General features: G+C 39.6%; 1 protein-coding gene across 2 annotated transcripts in view; it reads right to left on the bottom strand.

The window, feature by feature from the left end:
* Positions 1–22,906, bottom strand: part of UBE4B (ubiquitination factor E4B) — a 123,528-nt gene that overhangs the window by 57,077 nt on the left and 43,545 nt on the right. For both annotated transcript variants that reach the window (XM_020889043.2, XM_020889185.2), the window contains exons 3-6: positions 10,709–10,844; positions 4,115–4,202; positions 2,702–2,846; positions 320–548 (exon numbers count right to left, since the gene is read on the bottom strand). In XM_020889043.2, coding sequence (XP_020744702.2) covers positions 320–548; positions 2,702–2,846; positions 4,115–4,202; positions 10,709–10,844 — 598 coding nt within the window. The remainder of the gene's footprint in view (positions 1–319; positions 549–2,701; positions 2,847–4,114; positions 4,203–10,708; positions 10,845–22,906) is intronic.

Raw genomic sequence — 22,906 nt, 5'->3', positions numbered from 1 at the left:
GAGACTCATCGAAATAACTGTAATCTAACTGCCATGCTGATTTAGAAGCCAGACTTACAATAAGAGAAAGTGTTCTTTCCAAAGAACATACTCTACAGCTATTTGTTTCTAAAATTTAATTTACCAACAGCCTAACCATGGAAAGTCAAAGAGATCCATCTGGAAAAGACCGTATCTCTTCAGGGAGTCAACCACACCCCCCAAACATAAGTCATTCCATAATCTGCACGATGCAGGCCCCTGAATCAACGCTCCTTTTTCCTGCGTACTTCATGGCTATTTTACCTCCAGGGAGACGTGCAGAAAGAACCACACTGACCTAGACAAAGAGCTGGCCCCGAAGGAACCCAGGTTGCAGAACATGGGGCTCGTTCCTGGGTTGGAGCCGGTGGTCAGCATGAGGTTTCTGTCTGGTGACCGAGCTGTCGCTGCAATTGGCTGGGAGGTGGCTGTCAGGCTGGCAAATGGGTTTTCATCTCTGGTCTGAGTAGACATCATTAGCACTTCCATTAAAATCTGGCCAATCAAGTCCTTAAAATCAGAGAACACTGTTGGAAAGGCAGAATAAAGAGGAGGTTATACATGGGTCTTCATACACACAGTCCTTGTATAAGCCAGCATAAGCCAGAGATGCGCAATGTGCTACTCTGGACTGGATTCTCGAGTAATAAAAGCCGCCAGTAGAAAATGTGGGGAAATCCAAATAAGGTCTGGAATAACAGTAATATCTTAGTTCTGACAAGTATACTATGATTATGGAAGACATTGACATTAGGGAAAACTGAGTGATGTGTGTATAGGAACTACCTGCACTACCTCTAGAATTTTTCTGTAAATCTAAAATGTTTTCAAACAGAAAGCTTATTAAAAAAAAAAAATGGAGCCCAGTTGATGAGAGTCACTGCTGATATATATTAACTATAAAAAGAAGCTACCTCCAACTACAGAGGTTAGTTTATCACACTGGAAATGCAATTGGGTTAATATTTCTTCACCTATTCATGTTTATATACAGTGAAACTATGAAGTACAAAGTTCAAAGTATTTTATGAAGGTCTAATATTTAGTTGCCACCTGCCTTTCTGGAGCAGATTCTGTTTTCTAGCCTCCTTCTTATTCTCTGCAGCTCTTGATTGCTATAGGTCTTTTGTTGTTATTCAGTCACTAAGTTGTGTCTGACTCTTTTAGGACCCCAAGGACTGTAGCCCACCAGGCTCCTCTGTCCACGGGATTTCTCAGGCAAGAATGCTGGAATGGGTTGCCATTTCCTTCTCCAGGGGATCTTCCCAACAGGGATTGAACCAGAGTCTCCTGCATTGGCAGGTGGGTTCTTTACCACTTGAGTCACTAGGAAAGCCCATTTTAAATATCACTCAATAAATAAAATGTCTAACCCATGTAAATCTTACCTGATTTGTTACTAAAAATTACCAGATAGATTTGAGAATCTTAAGATTTACAATAACAAGTGGCAGGATTTTGAAACTCATGGTTGTTAAACTCAACTCTACAGTCACAATTAAGAAGAAGATCCCAGTAAAATCAGAAATAAACTATCCATCTACCTGGAACACAAGAGACATTTTTTTGGTTTGCTGTGGTGGATAGGCAGCAGGGAAAAGGAAATGCAATCTCCTTGATGTTCATTCACTCATTTAAAGTATATCTACTAAAAAAAAATAAAAATAAAAAAATAAAGTGTATCTACTGAGGGATTATGAAGTGTAGGCGCTGCAAATACATGGGCGAGCAAAACAGACAAAGTTCCACCATCAAGGAGGTTGTATTCAAGTGAAATGCAAAAGAAGACTCCAGTGAACTTCCCCTCCGTTTTCTGTACTCCAAAGCAGGGGTCCCCATACCTGGGACAGATATATGGTCTGTGGCCTCTTAGGAACTGCGCTGCACAGCAGGAGGTGTGTGACAGACAGTGAGCGAAGCTTCATCTGTATCTACAGCTACTCCCCATCGCCCGCATTACCACCTTAGCCCTGCCTCTTGTCAGATCAGCAGCGGCATAATAAATATAATTTGCTTGAACAGTCCCAAAACCATACCCACAACTTCACCGGTGTAAATACTGTCTCACATGAAACCAGTCCCTGGTATCAAAAAGGCTGGGAACCAGTGCTCCAGAAGATTGCTATAGAGAAGAGTGAAAAGTACCCTGGGATGCTGGTCTCTTGCTAAGTTTTTTTACTTTAAGTGTGGTTTAGTACAGCCTCTTAAAATAGAATCCGGTAAACACTGCACAGTATCAGTATGTTTTAGTTTGCTAAAGCAATTTACCCAAGCACATTTACTCCACTGTCTATGTATGACCCAGGAGGCACTTATAACAGGTACCGGTCACCCTCTCGGGATCCCTGCAGACCACCCAGCATGCTCCTGCCCGGAATATAAGAGGCCCTAAAGCTCTCTCTCAGCACCTTCTTATTGCAAAGGAAAAAACTTCAGCCCTGAGACAAAGGATACTATTAAATGATACACAGTTTTCCTTTGGAGAAATCATTTTTTTAAAAAAATTTATCAATAAGTGGAAAGTAGACAAACAGCAAAGTCTTCATCAAGAAGTATCCCTGTAATCAGAAATACAACTACAGAGCAAGACAAGGTATGTGGACAGCAGAGAAAGACAAGAGTTCACATTCTGTTTTTCTATGAAGGGCTCTGAAATGAGACAGTTGAGCCTGATTCCTACCTTCTTTTGGGTTCTGCTTAAACTGTGCAGAAAGAGAAGAAAGGAAGATCACATCCCTGTCCCGGTCCTTCCAGGAGACACGGAAAATCTTACAGACCAGCTGTAAGGCCTGCTCTTCAGACACTTCAGAACCTGATGAAGGCTCCTTGTGGGGGAGAAGATTTGGGCGTTAATTTCAAGCAGTAGGAGGTGTGAGTTAGACTTTAATAGAAATTCTGATTTAATTCATTTACAAATAAGGATATTTTAGAAATGCTGACAATTCACCCACTGATTAAAGGAAAAATAAACTTGTTACTACGACTTCAAAGTTATAACCTGTGGGTCTCATTAGCTTATAACACAATATATGGCAGGGAATACAAAACAGTAGGACTGTTATCAGGAATTGCCAAGGAAGACATGTGATGAAGGATGCATCATTTATTTCCCATTTATTATTCCCATTTATTTTCTTTTCTGAATGCTAAAAGACCAGGTTGACATTTTAGGTATATAACCAATTTTTCTCTAGAAATTTTTCCAGATTTTAATGTTTCTCACTATTTTTCACCACAGATAAACTTTGTAAGATTCAAACACTACAAAATAAACACTGCATCACTAAGAGGCTATAGTCCAACTTCTAATAATGCTGCTGAACACTAATAACTTACTAAACAGAAAGGGTTGCAATTATCCATGCCAGTTCTATACCATGACACATACCCACAAAAACCAAAAATGTCTTTTTTTAAATATAGGGAACTAAAGCTCAGATGGAAACAAACTATAAAAACCTCCTGTTTCCACTCATTCTTGCTTTAATTCCTGATCATCTTCCTCAGAATGACGACTTACTTGCTTAAGCAATTAAAGATCAACAGAAAAAATTCAGATAAGCTCTAAATTCATTGCTATCATTTACTGATAAAAAAAAATGCACCTGAAACAAAGATAAGTGAGGGATTTTTATCAGGTGAAAGGACTAAGCTATACTTCCACTAATAAGGGTGATCAAGGCTACCCATATTTCTTCAAAAGGAAAAAAAAAAAAAAAAAAAAAAACCACCTAAATAGGACCTGCTGGTTTGGCGTGGCCCTCTCTAACAGACTTTTACAGATACAAGACATGAAGCAGTGCTTATTTATATTGTGCATGTGAGTGCGTGCTTAGTCGTTGGATTATGTCCAACTCTTTGGGACCCCATAGTCTGTAGCCTGCCAGGATCCTCTGTCCATGGAATTTTCCAGGCAAGCACACTGGAGTGGAGCAGGTTGCCATTTCCTGCTCCGGGGATAATTCCAACCCAGGGATCAAACCCACATCTCTTGCGTCTCCTGTATTGGCAGGTGGATTCTTTACCCCTGTGCCACCTCGGACGGCATTAACTGTACCTAAAAGCAGAAGCAAGGGCTTCATCTCTTACCAACCTTATCACTGAGGCTCCTTTTTTCTCTTCGGTCATTTTCATCAACCTCCATATTTTCGATTCCTGAATCCACATCCACCTGGGACATGCTTTAAGTATAAAAGACAAATCAGTCTTTTACCTTTGATAAACCCACCCCAATATCATAGCTGCTGGCTGAGGAAGTTATCTTTTTTTTTTTGGCTGCACTGCAAGGCCTGCAGGATCCTATTTCCCCAACCAGGGATGGAACCCAGGCTCTCAGCAGTGAAAGCACCGAGCCCTACCACTGGACCACCAGGGAGTTCCCTGAGGAAAAGTTCTAAAATATCAATCAAGATCAGTCAGGAAAGTTAAATAATAAAGGTTCACCTTTTTTCTCAATAATTTTTAAGAGCTCTTCATATATTAGGATATAAACATTCCATCTATCATACTTACTGAAAATACTTTTCCCAAGTGGTCATTTCCTTAGGCTTACTTTTAAAAATAATAATAATATTGTTGGAAATATTTTCCTCAAGTTGTCATTTTCTTAGGCTCACTTTCAAAAACAAAAATTAGAGCAAATTTTCTATATGTACTATTTTTAAATGATATACAATCAATCAGAGCCTGATTACAAAATCTGGTGAAGTACATATATTATTTTTCCTCACATTAAATAATTGTCCTAGCATCATTTATTGAAAGGACCATTCTTTTTACAGTAATATGAAATCATTTATGTCATATGTCCAGTTGTCATACTGTGTCCAGCTGTGTGCAGGTCTCTTTCTGTATACTAATTTCCACCCCATTAGACAATCTGTCTGTCCCTAAAACCATACTCACTACAACTTCACTAATAAGCCTTGGTATCTGCTAGGTCAATGCCTCCACCTTGTTCTTCTACCTCAAAACAGTCTTGGCCATTCTTGGTCCTGTGTTCTTCTACACATACTTAATGATCATCTCAACAGGTTCCTTTAAAGTACTGTTGGGATTTTGACTAGAGCTTTACTGACTCTAAAGATCAAATGGGGTAGAAATGACATCTTTATGCTATGCATCTATCCTTGGACAAGGGATGTCTCTCCAAGTATCTATGGTTTTCTTTCAATAAACTTTTCTAATTTTCTCCATAAGTCTTTCACTTCTTTTGCTAAATTTATCTCTAGGCACCATATATTTTAAAATAAAATTGTGACTGGTACCTGTTTAAAAACTAAGATTTCTAATTTTTTGTTGCTCGTGCATAGTAATGTTAACTAATTTTACATATAAACCTCTCATAAGCTATTTGTTTACTTATGCATTCGACTTCCTAGGTTGATAATCATTTTATCTCCAAATAGTAACTTTGGTTTCTTGCACTCCAATCCTAACTTCAGTTACTGCATTGGGTAGGGTCCCATGTTGAATAGAAGCAGAAATAGCAGTCTTCTGTGCTCTTATTCCTGACTTTAAAGAGAATGTTTCTAATTTCTCACCACTGAGTACGAGAGTTATTGTAGTATTTCAGTAGATGTCCTTTATGGTAGAATGAGAGGCTATAGTGTGATAACACATACACTCTGCAATCTTAGAGGCTTAATACTATAAGGGTTTATTTCTTGCTTACGCAAAGTCTGATGAGAGTGAAGCATCCTTACTCCATCTTTAATCTATGCCATCTGCAATACACAGCCTCCAAGGTCACTGGAGCAAGAAAAGAGAGGGATGGAGGAGGAACATCGGCTCAACTGCCTTCACCCAAAGGTGACACATGTCACTTCCACTCACAAGTCTACGGGACAGACCTAGTTACTCAGCCCCAATCTAACTGCAAAGGAGACTGGACGTTCAGGGGAGCATGTGGAATACTTGGTGAACTCTATCTGTGCCCTACAGTTTAAGGATGCATCTTTCTGTCTCCTGTTTGCTAAGATTTTTATCGAGTCAATGTTGAGCTTGTCTATTTAATACATAATGGGGTGGATAATATTTATAGACTTCCTCACGTTAAAGTACCCTTACATTCCTAAGATAAACCCAAGTTGGTCATGCTATATTCTTTTTTTAAATTAATCTTTCAATGGAATTATCTATACAGAAATGTGCAAAGATGGTGTGTTTGGCTGAATAAAGTTTCACTAAGGAAACATACTAATGTAATCAGCACCCAGATCAAGCAAGAGAACATTTCTAGCACCCCAAAGGTTCCCCCCATGACCCTTTCAATCACAACCATGCTAACCCACAGTAACCACCATCCTGGCACCCAGACCCAGAGATGTTTTGCCTGTTTTCTATGTGCTGCACTATCTGATTTGCCAATATCAGATTTTTGCAAATATGTTCATAACCATGTAATTTTTACCAATTTTATTGATTACCATGTAATTAATTTTCTTCTTTGATATTATTATTGTCTGGTTTTGTATATTAAGGTAGTATGAACCTCATAAACTGACTTGGGAAGTTTAAAGATTATCTGAAAAATGTGTGCAAAGTTGGGATGGTGAGAGTACCCACAAGATCATATGAGCAAGGTGCTTTCTTCGGAAAAACTGTAAAATACTAATTCGATTTAACTTTTTTTTTTTTATTATTCAGATTCTCTCTTTCTTCCTAAGACAATTTTGGGAGAATTGTGATCTTTGAGGAATCGGATTTTATCTAGACTTTCAAATTGATTTGCATCCTGCATATTTACATTTTCACAGAGTTCTCTTTTTCAATAACAAGCATTATTGAGTGCCCATTCTAGGCAGGCATTGTTCTAGGTGTCCAAGATGCCAACAGACGAGAGACCAAAAAAATTTCCTGTGCCATGGAGCTTCTGTTCCAGTTAAAGGGAGAAAGATAATAAATATAATAAGCAAAGCATAGAGTATATAATAAATGCTATATAAAAATTAAAGGAAAAAAGAGCAAGGAAAAGGTAATGGAGAAGGCAGGGCTCTCCCATTTAAATGGGGTCACCTCACTGAAATACTACCTAGGCAAAAATAGGAAGGAGGTAAGCCATGCACATATCCAAGGGAAACACATTCCAAGAAACGGGGTTTAATTCCAAGTATTTACTTGTATTCTTTTTTCTTCTTTAGTATAATATATATAAAGAGAGTTTTATATCCTCTTCCAAGGACCCCATTAACTGTGACACATAAATGATGGTATATAATATTTGTTATTCAGTTCAGATTTCCATCATGATTTCTTCTTTGACCTATATTTAGAAGTATGCTATTTTTTTTAATTTCCAGATTTATGATTTTTTTAACCCTACATGAATTATCTAACGTAACGTCAGAAAACATTATCAATATGATTCTGACTCCTGAACCCTTCTGGTTGATGGGTATCAGAAAAGAACGTGTATTCTCCAGTGTAGACTGCAAAGCCTGGTATCCTTCATTAGATCAAGCTTGTTAGCCGTGTTGTTTAATTTGTCGATATGCTTACTGCTGTTTATTCTCTCTGCTCTATTGATGGCTGAAAGAGACATGTTAAAAATCTCCCATTATATTAGGTATGTGTCAATTTCCTCTAGTTCTATCAAGATTTGCTTTATTATATGTTATTATATTACTAAGCGCATATAAATATTTTGAAAACTGTTATATCCTGCTGGTAAACTAAACATTCATCATTATACAGTGCTTACACTTCTAGTAATATTTTGTAACTTAAGGTCTAATTTATTAATACATTTATCCCTATTTTATTTTGTTTAGTATTTGCCTAGTATATTTTTCCCTTTCGTTCAGTTTCATGCTTTCTCTAACCTAGTGTTTCAGGTATACCTTCAGTAAACAAAAAGAAAGCTGGGTTCTATTTTGTTTTTAATCTAACCTATGACTTTTCACTGTGACTTATGGTGATTATTGACATTTTCATTTCTTTTATAACCATCTTATTTTGTGCTGTTTGCCTCTTTTTAAAAATTTGTGTTTCTTTCATCCTTTTCTTTGAATTGACTTAAATTCCCTCCCCTCCCCAACCTTGTTTCATATTCCCTTTACTGGTTTGAAAATACACTCTTTCTATTCCTTCAGTGGTTATTCTTGAAATTTTATGAAGTATTCTTAACTCAAAGTCTAAGAGCTTGCCACTATCCCCTCTCCCAAGTAGACAGTCACTCCCCTTCCGGCTTTATCTGCTATTGCTGTTCTGTTGCTAGTATGTAAGATCGGATTATTTACTTCTCTCTCCCTCTATTATTTCATACACTGTTATTACTGTCTTAAACCATCAGTGTTCAGATTTAGCACATATTATTTTTCTTAACTCATCTTTCCTCCCTGCATCTCAGACATTAGTCTTGAATTCATTTTCCTTCTTTATTTTTTTGAGAAAAAAGTGGTTTATTTTTCTTCATGAAGTATAGTTGGTACATAGTATTATGTAAATTACAGGTGTACCATGTAGTGATTTCCAAATTTTAAAGGTTATACTACATTTAGAGTTATTATAGAGTATTTGCTGTATTCCCCACGCTGTGCAATACATCCTTGTAGCTTTTTTAAAAATTAATTTTTATCAGAGTACAGTTGCTTTACAATGCTGTGTTAGTTTCTATAGTACAGCAAAGTGAATCAGCTACATACATTTTCCTTCTTAAACGCATCTGTTAAAATCTGTGGTCTTCTTGTGGCAGACCATCAGTTTTTCACATTTGTTTTTTAAATCTATAAATACGTTTATTTCTCCCCTTCTCTTAAAAGATAGTTCCACAAATACACACAGTTCCCAGCTGACAGTTACTTTCTCTCAGCACTTAACACTGATTCCATAGTCCTCTGCCCTCCATCACTGAGATATCTAACTATTGTCCTTTCGTAGATAATCTCTCGTTTCTCTTGGCTGCTTTAAATGTCTTTGTCTTTGGTTTCGTGCAAGTTAACTATAAAATGTCTAGATACATTTTATACATTTTATTTACCTTGCTCATAAGTTATAGGGCTTCCTGAACCTGAAGATTCCTGTATTTATCAACTCTAGACAAATCCTCAGCAATTTATCATTTTGATAATGGCTTTCAAATCAGCAGAGGAAAAAATGATGAAACAAGGAGAGAGGTGAGAAATCTCCCAGTGTGCCTGCCCTCTCCTTCTGATACTTCTACTAGAGACATATATTAAATCTGTGTCTTCTTGTCCTCTGTATTTCTAAACATCCTTCATATTTTTCATTTCTCTTTCTCTTTGTGGTGTACTCTAGGTAAGTTCTTCAGCTCTATCATTCCATTTGTTAATTTTCTCTTTAGTTATCTTAACCCACTGTGTATTACAATCTTTTCATTTTTAGAAATTCTATTCAGTTCTTTTTCAAATGTGCTTGGTTGTTTTTACAGTTGCTTGCCTCTTATTCACATTTTCAATACTTTTAAAAATTTAGTTAAACATACAAATTTTACGTCCTGTATTTGACATTTCCAAAACCCCAATGAGTCTAGGTGAATAATTCTATTGTTACTGATTCTACAGACTCTTACACATTATGCTTTTTTTTTTCTTTAAAGAGAAACAAGTAAAGTGTTTATTAGGAGGAGAAAGACTACGTGTGGATAGACACACGGGCAGACTCGAGAGAGAGAGAGTCGCTGAGTGTGCTTTAATTTTTGACCATGAGTTCATATTTCTTGGAAATTTTTCTAAGGAAATTCTCTGAACGCTTGGATGATTTATGTTTGATTCTGCTAGATGCTTAAAGACATGAAAAGGTCCACTGTATATGACAGTTCTTAGCCTGAGGTTTTTCAAACTACAACAGTTAAGTGTAAATTTAGGTGCTAAACCCACATGAAAATTACCCACTGGCCATGAAATTGCAGAGTTGACTTGAGTTTTAAAAAATTCATCCACTCAGAGCAAAGGTAGTAAGAACACAATTGTTTTTCCTCTATGTGGTTGATTTTTTTCTACTTGATCTTTTTCCTGGCAGTGTAGTCCTTTCTGAATTTTTGCCTAAAGCGGGGGATCTCTGATCTGGCTCCTCACCCCAACCCAAAGTGCCCAACACCCCAGTATTCTAACACACCTAGAAAATGCTATCTGTCTGGCCCATTAACAGAAACAGAGGGGGCTGCGTGGCATGGGGCCCTGGCTGTCCAAGGAGTAAAGGAATCAAGCCCTCAGCCACTCTGTCATCTACTCACAGCACACCTGCACACCTGCGCAGCACAGGACGGCTCTACTCCAGGGCACCCTGATCCTCATGGAGCTCCTAGAACATCTGCTTACCTGCCCTACACCCTTTCAAACTGTTTAAAAAAATTTTTACCAAGTTAAAAAAAAAAATTTCACCAAGTAGTAAATCTTCGAAGAAATTTTTAGGGGCTGACCTATGTTCGCCAACTTTGTATTTACAAAATAAAGACATTTAAAAAAAATTGTTTTTTTTTTACCACCTGTACCAATATTTCATAAAAGACATTTCAGCACCCAATATTTAAAAAGGTATAAAGAACATTTCAGAATAATACAAAGACCTTTCAATTTAATAAACTGAGCTCTGATCAAGCTAAGGGCTGGCATGGACCTCTGGGCTGGCATTTGAGATTACTGGACTAGACACTAAAGTGAATGGATCTTTCCCTTTCTATCCGTAAAGCAGCTTATTGGAAAACTGGCAAACTGGCTTACTTTACCTTTTCTCACAAGAGACTCCATCGATATCCATGCTCTGGGAACGTGAGAGAGACTGGGACTGCGTTTCAAGGCTATTGGAGGGCGAGCTGCTGAGAGAACTGACTCCCTCACTGCTCTGGCTTCGATGGGCTACTCCTAACCAAGAGAGACATAAAAGAGAAGTCTCATGTGAGATAACATTAAAGCTATTTGTAAAGGCAACAGTAAACACACACAATCGGCATTCATACCATCATGAAAGCTGTCCACTGAGGAATTTCTATCAGAAGACTGTACTGAAGGTCCAAGTGACATTAAAATCATAGCAACATCAGTGAGAAACCAGTTTATCAATAAATATCATACGAGGTCGGTAACAACAGAGCTACATCTGATACCTAAAACTGACTCCTCATCACCTTCTCTTTCATTAATTCAGACGATGGGCCCTGAGTATAAATGAGCTTCCATGACAGTCCAGAAATATCCTTGAAATGGACCAAAAGTAAGATACGTTAATGAATGGACAGGAAGACAGACAGATGGAGGGATGAGTGGTAAAGCAAACAGAGTAAAATGGTAAATGGTAGAATAAAGGTGATAGGTATATAGTAAGTCCCCTACATATGAACACACTCTGTTCCCAGAGTCCGCTCATTAAGCCCAGTTTGTTTTTAAGTTCAACAAAGTTAGCCTAACATAACGGGCCATACAGTACTGTACTGTAGTAGATCTGTAATAGTTTTCACACAAAGGATACATAAAAAACAAACACAAGAAATAAAACATTTTTAATCTTAACAGTACCTTGAAAAGTACACTAGTACCAGCTACATCACTGCTGCTTTTACGATGGCTTCTAGATATCCTGGGCTTAAATAAAGATACAGTACTGCTGTGCTCTATACCGTACTGTACAGTAAAGTACACAAAAGCACAACCATTTGTGGAGGATGCACACCCGTGACAATGTACACCAGACATGTTAACCAACTTAGTGACTGACATGCAAACTCATGTTTGGCTCTTTGCAAGTTCCCAACTTGGAGGTTTGTGTGTAGGGGACTTACTGTATAAGCATTCACTGCCAAGTTCCTTCTACTTTGCTGGGCACTTCAAATTTTCATAATAAGATATTGAAAATGTACAAACAGATCCATCTAAGCCATGTCCTTAAATACAGATCAACCCATTTATTGATTGAACATCTTATCTTGCAATAGCTTGGGAAAAACAAACATCCTGCCATCCCTGACCTCACAGAGCCTAGAGTGCAGTGAACCATAGCCAGGCACACAGGGACACAGTGTTTCTATCAAAATCTTCAAACAGGTTTTTCACAGAATTTAAAAATTTACTTTAAAAAAAAATTTTTTCTTTAACTCTCATGAGTTTAATCTTGCTACAAAAAAACAAGCTTACCCAGGCATTTTCAGGCAATGCATACTATGTTGCTGAAAAGAAAATGGCTCATGTTTTAAAAAACAGAACAACTTGAGTTATCACTAGTAGCTGAAACAACTATCAAGTGGATTAAAATGTTAACCCTCCCAGCATCCCAAGAAAATCCACTTGATCTTTCATATCTCTTCTTTGAAGACTTTACCCATTTCTGATAGCAGGGTTTTAACATGTATTTGTTTATTAAAACTTTTTCAGGACTCAAAAGGGAAAGAGAAACAACATCTTTACCATTCATAAGTTCAGTTCAGTGGCTCAGTCGTGTCCGACTCTTTGTGACCCCATGAACTGCAGCACGCCAGGCCTCCCTGTCCATCACCAACTCCCGGAGTCAACCCAAACCCAAATCAAAACAACAGCATATCTATTGAGTCGGTGATGCCATCCAACCATCTCATCCTCTGTCGTCCCCTTCTCCTCCTGCCCTCAATCTTTCCCAGCAACAGGGTCTTTTCAAATGAGTCAGCTCTTTGCATCAGGGGGCCAAAATATTGGAGTTTCTTCAGCTTCAGCATCAGTCCTACCAATGAACACCCAGGACTGATCTCCTTTAGGATGGACTGGTTGGATCTCCTTGCAGTCCAGGGGACTCTCAAGGGTCTTCTCCAACACCACAGTTCAAAAGCATCAATTCTTCAGCGCTCAGCTTTCTTTATAGTCCAACTCTCACATCTATACATGACTACTAGAAAAACCATAGCCTTAACTAGATGGACCCTTGTTGACAAAGTAATGTCTCTGCTTTTTAATATGCTGTCTAGGTTGGTCATAATTTTCCTTCCAAGGAGTAAGCATCTTTTAATTTCATGACTGCAATCACCATCTGCAGTGATTTTTGGAGCCCAGAAAAATAGTCAGTCACTATTTCCACTGTTTCCCCATCTATTTGCCATGAAGTGATGGGACCGGATGCCATGATCTTAGTTTTCTCAAAGTTGAGCTTTAAACCAACTTTTTCACTCTCCTCTTTCACTTTCATCAAGAAATATACGCCCCGACCAGTAACGCTGAAGAAGCTGAACAGTTCTATGAAGATCTACAAGACCTTCTAGAACTAACTATTCATAAGTAGGTTTCAGTAAAACATCAAAATCATCTGATGTAGTGAGAATTCTGAAATAAGCTTAGAGAAGATTGTAAAACTTTAAATAATTAATTCAAGTGTAAGCATCACCGATTCAATGGACATGAGTCTGAGCAAACTCTGGGAGACAGTGAAAGATAGTGAAGACTGGCATGCTATAGTCCATGGGGTGGCAAAGAGTCAGACACTACTGAGTGACTGAACAACAACAATCCAAAATAAATTCCCAACAGATCTCTATTGAAGGGGCAAATAACAGAGCATCAACAATGTCCTTAAGAGAATATCATTTTACCTACCACACTCAAAGGTCTGACAACTTTTTAATAAAATAATAAAGTTCAACATTTTTTAAGGGATATCAATTAGCAGCCTTTAAATCTCTATAAAAACCAGTTCTAAAATTAAACTAATAATTACAGTAAGTTGTTTAAAACACTGTACTTGTAATCCAGTATACTATGAGTACAAAGATATACTATGAGTACAATAATCCTATACTCAAAAAAAAAAAAAAAAATCCTATACTCATAGAGTGTCAGAGTATACCATATGGCATAAGATAATCTATTTGCACTATTTTTATAAGACAACAAGAATATCATCTGATATTTTTTCCTGAACCTTTCACATGACATTCATAAGTATCAAATAGGGCAAATCTGCCCCAGAATATATGTCTGTCAATGCTCCCCAATCTCTATATGCCACCTAAAATCTAGGAGGAACCCTACTGTTTTCTTAAAATTAAAAAACTGAAAGTCTCAGACTTCCCTGGTGGTCAAGTGGTTAAGAATTCACCTGTCAACGCAGAGGACATGGTTTTGATCCCTGGTCCTGGAAGACTGCACATGCCGTGGGGCAAATAAGCCCATGTGCTGCAAGCTACTGAAACCCGAAGGCCCTACAGCCCGTTCTCCACAGCAAGAGAAGTTAATGTAATAAGAAGCCCGAACATCACAACGAAGAGGAGCTCCTGCTCACCGCAATTAGACAAGGCCCCCAGACAGCAACAAAGACTCAGTGCAACCAAAAACAAACAAATAAATAAATAAAAATTTAAAAGAAAGCTCTCTGACTTCATTTAGAAGCAATATAAATCAAATACTGTAACTAAAATCAAAACAATAGCATAAAATACTACTTTGTCTTCAAATCATACAAGTCTTTTGTTACCTTCAGCCTTTTCCCCTTCTAACTTGAAGGATGGCTGTCAGGGAGCCCATTTCAAGGAATGCAGATTCCCCACCCTGCCCAGTCTTCATCTCCATAAAGCCAGACACTAAAAAGCTAAAATACAGACATAAACTTCTCTGATTCTTTCTTAGTAAGATGAGTAAAATTTCTACATGTCAACTCAAAAACAAATCTTTAAAAAGTGAGTGTGTGTAACAGAATGGAGGAAACCATGTGTACTTAATAAAATATGAACTACAGCCTTTGAAGATGGCAGCTTTCCCCATTTTTATGAATAATGAGAACTTGTTAAAAGTAAAGTATGAATTTGTTTCTACAAAAAAGTAAATAAAAAGGATTTTATTTCTGTAAGAGTTTCCTCCTAATACTGTAGCATTTCCTGAGTGACAATCCCTTCCAGGTATACACCAGACCAGATAACTACTTTCAAGCTGTAACACTAGATCTGTTCCAGGATTTTAGACACACACACTCACACGCAAATGCACAAGCTTGCTCAACCCTAGTATAAAAAGAGGCACACTCAGCCATAAAAAGGAACAAATGTTGAGTCAGCTGAACTGCAGTACATGAACCTAGAGGCTGTTATACAGAGTGACCTAAGTCAGAAAGAGAAACACAAATATCGTATATTAATGCATATGTATGGAATCTAGAAAAATGGAACTCATGAAGCTGTCTGCAGGGCAGGAATACAGATGCAGACACAGAGAACAGACTTGTGGATACAGCGGGGAAGGGAGACAGTGGGACGAACTGAGAGAGTAGCACTGACATAAAAACTACCACGTGTGAAACAGCTAGTGGGAAGCTGCTGTATTAATTACCACAGGGAGCCCGGCCCAGCACTCTGTAATAACCAAGAGGGGTGGGGTGGAGGGTGAAGGGTGCGAGCAAGATTCAAGGGGGGGGGGATGTACACAAAAGAAAAAGAAAGCACTGAGTCACCAAAATGAGCCTTAAATCCTCAATCAAGCTGTTAAAAAGGAAGGGAATCAGGGTGAGGTGACTTTAAGGCTTTCACCCAATCCTCTTTTACAGATAAGAATACTGAGATCCACGAAGTCTAAGACTTCCCTTAGGAACTTCAGCAAGTCAGAAACAGAACAAAGATTAAAACTCAGGTCTTCTCACCCCACAGAAAATGCTGCAGTTTGCCTTACCCCAAACTGCTGAACAGTTCTTCCACCACAGCTACTGTAAACCAAAGCTATATATGTTGTATACCTTCTAAAATCAAAAAAGAAAACTTGAAAAGACATTAACGTTATAAAAGGAATCATCCATTCCACTGCTAATCAAATTCTGAAGCATTTTACACAGACCTTGACAATGAACTCAGCTAAGTGGTTAGCATTCATGACACATACAAAGTATAGTTCTATCTTATTTGGCCAATACGAACATCACCCCTCAACATGAATTTAAATGAACATATTCTATTCCATAAAGCAGAATGACATATCTGATCATCAGCTAATTTCCTGGTAAAACAAGTTTGCTCTTGTGAATAAACACAACGAAATGGAATTTCAAACCTGTAAAGTAAAACAGTAATATCTAAAGTCTTGGGACAAGAAAACCAACAACTCAAATTGGAAAATTGCTTTGATCTTCATATTTATGACTGGTTCTAAATATGATATTTATAACTGGTTCTAAATATGACATTTATGATTTGTTTTGAATATTCCACAGAACTAATCATGCAGAGAATCATACATCTGGAATCAAAAGACCATGACTGCTCTGAGAAGAAATGGCTGATTCTATGGCTGGGGCAGAGAAAATATAAGATGAGCCTGGAGCGTTTTACAAATGCCAGAAAGACAGTACTCAAAAAACTAAGAGGATAAGCATGTCAACAAAGAAGTCAACATGAAAGAGTTCCCAATGGCCAAAATCGGAATAACTCATATTTTTTAAAAATTGCAGAAATAAATGATATAGCAATATGAATTATAGCTCAAAAGAATAAAATAAGTATACATGAGTTCATGCTGATGTGGGCTTCTCAGGTAATGCAAATGGTAAGGAACCCACCTGCCAACACAGGAGATACAAGATGTGGGTTTGATCCCTGGATCAGGAAGATACCTTGGAGGAGGGCCTGGCAGCCCACTTCAGTGTTCTTACCTGGGAAATCTCACGGACAGAGGAGCCTGGCGCACTACAGTCCATGGGACTGCAAAGAGCTGGACACAACTGAAGCAACTTAGCATGCTGATGTAAATAAGGATTAAATAAATAATTGGACAAATGTCCCTTATAGAAGAATTTAAAATATATGTACATACTTGCCCGTCCAGGATGTAAAACTTAGGAATTGGGCTAAACTTAGGAATTCAATTCCAAAGAAATGAGTTTGGAAAAGGAAAAATCTTCCCTTTGCAGTGGAGAGACCTTGTGAACCCCAGTTTAATGGGGAGGTGAATGAAGATCAACATCACCAGAGATGTCTGATGAGAAACTTCACCTGTATGACAGTCTTCCTCCTATACCCAAACCCAGTCTAATCACGAGAAAAACACCAAGATAAAGCCAAAGTAAGGAAAATTCTACAAAGTACTCTCCACCACTGTTAAAACCATGAAGAACACAAAAAGGCTGAAAAACTGTCACAGAGTAAATGAGACTAAGGACACTTATGTTTAGTTGTTTAGTTGATAATAAAATACTAAGGATAGTCTTGATGAAAGTGAAAGAGGAGAGTGAAAAAGTTGGCTTAAACCTTAACATTCAGAAAACTAACATCATGGCATCTGGTCCCATCACCTCATGGGAAACAGATGGGGAGACAGTGGAAACAGCGTCAGACTTTGATTTTTGGGCTCCAAAATCACTGCAGATGGGGACTGCAGCCATGAAATTAAAAGACGCTTACTCCTTGGAAGGAAAGTTATGACCAACCTAAACAGAATACTAAAAAGCAGAGACATTACTAACAAAGGTCCGTCTGGTCAAGGCTATGGTTTTTCCAGTAGTCATGTATGGATGTGAGAGTTGGACTGTAAAGAAAGCTGAGCGCTGAAAAATTGATGCTTTTGAACTGTGCTGTTGGAGAAGACTCGAGAGTCCCTTGGACTGCAAGGAGATCCAACCAGTTCATCCTGAAGGAGATCAGTCCTGGGTGTTCATTGGAAGGACTGATGCTGAAGCTGAAACTCCAATACTTTGGCCACCTCATGCGAACAGCTGACTCACTGGAAAAGACCCTGATGCTGGGAGGGATTGAGGGCAGGAGGAGAAGGGGACGACAGAGGATGAGATGGTTGGATGGCATCACCGACTCGATGGGCATGAGTATGAGTAAACTCCAGGAGTTGGTGATGGACAGGGAGGCCTGGCATGCTGCGATTCATGGGGTGGCAAAGAGTCAGACACAACTGAGTGACTGAACTGAACTGAAGGATAATGTTAGTTTTGATAAATGTACTAGATATTAACATTAGGGGAAAATGGGTGAAGGACATAAGGGGACTCTCTGTTCTATGTGTTCAACTTTTCAATAAATCTAAAAAGTAATTTTATAAAAAAAATTGGAATAACTAAAAATAAACATAAAATATATCATATTGGGTTGGTCAAAAAGTTCATTTGGGTTTTTCAACCCAATATTACCTAATAATCATAATTACAAATCAAACACCACAGTCATGAGCCTGAGGCAGTGACTGTGGGCCTCCCTGTCGTGGAGGACCCTTCACAAGCCCACCTCCTCCCACTAGACAGTGAGCCCTTCAGCATGCTTTAACTGAGACTTGCCCATCTCTGCAGCCCTGGCTCCTAAGACAGTGCCTGCAGGTAGAAAGCATTAAACGTGTTCATATGCACAAGTGGAAGCATGACAAAGTCCATTTGCAAGAATAATGCTAAAAAAGAATGTGGGTTAAGTTATTACTAAGCATATTTAAGACTAGCAGTTAGACAGAGGAAAGAGATTCTGTCTCTAACCCAGACCTCGGAACCAGCCGGGAGGCCAAACATATCATTTGGCTTCCTGGTTGTTCCTAACAGGCCCTGGTTGCTCATTTCCACTCCCAGAGCAGAAGATCTTGACCCCACACACAGGGAGACAGAACTAAGGGGGTCAAAATGAAGCTAGCTCTCTGACTAGCTTCCAGATATTTTATTTGAAGGGCTTCACTGAGGAACACATAAAGTATGGGTATCACAATCTTTGAAACTATTATGATAACTATATTTGAATATAACTGGTCTCCTTCATAATCCTTCATGTTTTATGATACATTCATTTTAAAGTATTTTTTGAGAAGGCTATCCCCATTTTGCCAAAGGGAAATGGAATGATGACAGTTAAGAAACACAGGACTAGGGGCAAAAAAAGGCAACGAGAGAACTTGCTTCACCAGACCTAATAATTCTGTCAAGATGGAACTTGTTTGATAAAGAATTCACAGGGGAACTCTTGAGCAAGAACGACCACAGCTTGGGAGAGGTCATGACAGCCAGTGAGGGTAAGGCTTTATTGGACATGTTCAAGATGTCTGATGGGTAAACAACAGAGGGAACAGAGGGGAGATAAGCATAATTCCAAAACAAGACGATAAAAGAAAAGCCATCCCAGAGGGTTAAGAGTTTCTGAAGACTAGGTAATCATAGAACGATCTCAAGATGGGGGAAGGAACCAAGAAAACCAGTCTCTCGCCCCAGTAATTTAACAAGCACAGATTTTTAAAAGAACACTAAAGAACATTTTTTCCACTGCTGGACTGTAAGCGCTTCCAGGAAAGAAAATGAGCCTCTCTCATCTCTGCGCTTCCATGACCAAGCACCGTTTTTGATCTGCAACAGCCCTAAGTAAACATTGGATAAGCTGAAATGTAAATGCAACATTATCAATGATGATGACCAAAAAAACAGCTATCATGTGTAAGAAAAACATTCACCATGTTTATAAAGCTTTAAGACAGGCAGAAGCAACATTATATTGTGTGCTAAGTCACTTCAGTAGTGTCTAACTCTTTGCAACCCCATGGACTGTAGCCCGCCAGGCTCCTCTGTCCATGGGATTCTCCAGGCAAGAATATTGGAGGGGGTTGCCATTCCTTTCTCCAGGGGATCTTTCTGACCAAGTCTCGTAGGTCTCCTGCAATGGCAGGCAGGTTCTTTACCACTAGTGCCACCTGGGAAGCTACTACAAGTCATGTAGTACAGTCCCTTCACCCCAAAAACAAGAGGGAACCTTGAACACAGCCACACAGAGGCATGGGCATGAGAAGACTGAGGCAGAGACTGGAGTGATGCTGCCACAAGCCAAGAAACAACAAGGAGTGCCAGCAACCAACTGAAGCGAGAAGAGGCAAGGATTCTTCCTTCTAGCCTTCAGATGGAGCACAGCCCCGCCGACACCTTGACATCAGACTTCTAGTCTCCAGAACTGTGAGAGGACAATTTCTATTGTTTTAAGTCATCAAGTTTTGGATACTTTGCTATGGTGGCCTCAGGAAACTAATACACAGGTAGGTGGCACTGCAGAAGCTGGGGCCAGATGGGAGAAGCAACCATAGGACTCACAGCCAATTTCCGAACCCTCGCTTCTGTCACTTGTACTGAAAGCACCTGGATTAAGAAATTGTTGTTCAGTCACTTAGTCGCCCCTGACTCTGGAAACCCATGGACTGCAGCGTGCCAGGCTTCCCGGTCCTTCACCATCTCCTGGAGTTTGCTCAAACTCATGTCCATCGAGTTTATCCAACCATCTCATCCTCTGACGCCCCCTTCAATCTTTCCCAGCATCAGGGTCTTTTCCAATGAGTTGGCTCTTTGCATCAAGAGGACAAAGTACTGGAGCTTCAGCATCAGTCCTTCCAATGAATATTCAGGGTTTATGTCCTTTAGGACTGACTGGTTGGAACTCCTTGCATTCCAAGGGTTAAGCAATAAGAAGACTGCAGAATAACTGCCTGGTCACCACTGATCGGAACCTCTTACCAAGGGTGGCAGTCAACCCAGTATTTGTCTCTTTAAGAAGCACTTCATTCTGGAACAGAAGTCTTCCCTTCATGCTCAGTGGTAATAAAGCTACCAACTGGCCCTACGTTTGCCATCCAGGACCACAGAGGGCAAGCACAAGGCATCATCATCCTCATGGAAACTACTCACACTGTTTTCATGAATAAAATGCACACAAGTCCCTGCCCCCATGGAGCTCACACACTAGCAAAGAAAGCAGAGAAAACAGGATACACTACAAGTAATGGAAACAGTGATGGATTCTATTTCCCAGGACTCCAAAATTACTGCAGATGGTGATTGCAGCCATGAAATTAAAAGACGCTTGCTCCTTGGAAGAAAAGCTATGACAAACCTAGACAGCGTATTAAGGAAGCAGAGACATTACTTTGCTGACAAAGGTTCGCCTAGTCAAAGCAATGGTTTTTCCAGTAGTCAAGTATGGATATGAGAGATGGACCATAAAGCTGAGCACCAAAGAACTGATGCTTTTGAACTGTGGTGTTGAAGAAGACTCTTGAGAGTCCCTTGGACTGCAAGGAGATCCAACCAGTCAATCCTAAAGGAAATCAATCCTGAATATACACTGGAGGGACTGATGCTGAAGCTGAAGCTCCAACACTTTGGCCATCTGATGCAAAGAGCCGACTCATTAGAAAAGACCCTGATGCTGGGCAAGATTGAAGACAGGAAGAGAAGGGGACGACAGAGGATGAGATGGTTGGACTGCATCACCGCCTTGATGGACATGAATCTGAGAAAGTCACTCCAGGAGAGAGTAAAGGGCAGAAAACCTGGCATGCTGCAGTCCATGGCCTCGCAAAGAGTAGGACACGACGGAAGAACAACAACAACAAGTAATTTACATGCTATGTTGGCGGGCAACAAGAACTCAAGGAAAAAGTGTCAGATACAGGTTGAACACTTAGACAAGGTGGTCATCACTTCTCAGCCTTTTGGCTAAGATCAGGTGTAGACAAGGTGGACTTTTTGAAAAAGTGACACCTGGGTAAACATATGAAGAGTGGAAGGAAAATGCTGTGTGGATTTTAGGGTATGAGCATTCTAGGCAAAGAAACAGCAAACATAAGAGCCCCCAACAGGTGCCATGGTTTTCCTGGTGGCTCAGTCAGTCAAGAATCCACAAGCAATGCAGGAGACCTGGGTTCAGTCCCTGGGTTGAGAAGATCTGGAGAAGGGAATGGCAACCCACTCTAGTATTCTTGCCTGGAGAATCCCATGGACAGAGGAGTCTGGCGGTTACAATTCATGGGGTCTCAAAGAGTTGGACAGGATTGAGCAACTAACACACACAGACACACACAGACAAACACCAACAGGAACCATGTCTGGAATGTCCCAGGAACAGAGGGGAAGCCAGCACAGTTGTAGCTGAAGGAGGAAGAAGGGCAAGGAGAGAGGAGGGCAGGTTCAGGGCAGGACCTCATGCAGCCCCAGGTCGAGGTAAGCACTCTGACTTTTATTTCGATTGAGGCCAGAAGCCAACAGAAGATGATGTGACCTATCTTAGGAGGGGTTTATTTTCTGTTTCACTTAAACCTATTTCATAAGTTCCCAAAAATCTGGGCTTTCCTTGTGGCTGAGCTAGTAAAGAATCTGCCTTTAATGCAGGAGACCTGGGTTTGATCCCTGGGTTGAGAAGATCCCCTGGAGACGGGAAAGGTTACCCATTCCAGCATTCTGTCCTGGAGAAATCCATGAACTGTATAGCCCATGGGGTTGCAAAGAGTCGGACATGACTGAGTGACTTTCACTTCACTTCCTGAAAATTTGTTTATCCAATCTGCCAAGAGTATGGCTAATAATATCTACCTGTTTGTGATTATGAATAATGATGATTACAGGAGAAACACAATGGTGATTTAACAGCATAGAGGTGCACCTGCCAAGAATGAACCATTCAGAGTTGCCCAAGTCTGTTGGTTACTGTTGTGACAATAACTATCCTCCTTGCTGAAAAGAATAATGCTTTGCAGTGCTGTACTCAGGATTCAGTGGAAGCCAGTCTGGCTCTGCATGGACAACAGACTGAGGTAAAGCCAGGGCAGGCATGGAGAGACATGTCTAGAGCCGACCCTAGGAGTCCAGGCAAGATATGCAACTACCTTGAACCAGGGCAGTAGCAGGAGAGGCGGTGAGATGAGAAGAGGTGGTGAGAATTGAGTCTGCTTCTAAATTTTGCTGATGCACCTAGGACAGAGGTCAGCAGGCCTCAGTCCACAGGTCACACTTACTTATTTTTGTAAGTAAAGTTTTATTGAAACGCAGCAATGCTCATCAGTTGATACAAAGTCTATGGCTGTTTTGTGCTGGGGGCAGAGAAGAATGTTTGTGACAGAGACTGAACAGCCTGCAGAGCCAAAAATATTTACCAACTGGGCCTTTAAAGAAAGAATTTGCTGACCCTCAACCTAGAATATGAGGTAAAAAGTAGAGAGAATGTTTTAAGCTTGAAGAAGAGTGAAGTGTTAGTCACTCA

The sequence above is a fragment of the Odocoileus virginianus genome, chromosome 11, assembly GCF_023699985.2.
Source record: "Odocoileus virginianus isolate 20LAN1187 ecotype Illinois chromosome 11, Ovbor_1.2, whole genome shotgun sequence".
In the NCBI taxonomy this organism is placed as follows: Eukaryota; Metazoa; Chordata; class Mammalia; order Artiodactyla; family Cervidae; genus Odocoileus; species Odocoileus virginianus.
Note: the sequence above shows the minus strand (reverse complement) of the source record. Positions and strands in the feature narration are given on the sequence as shown.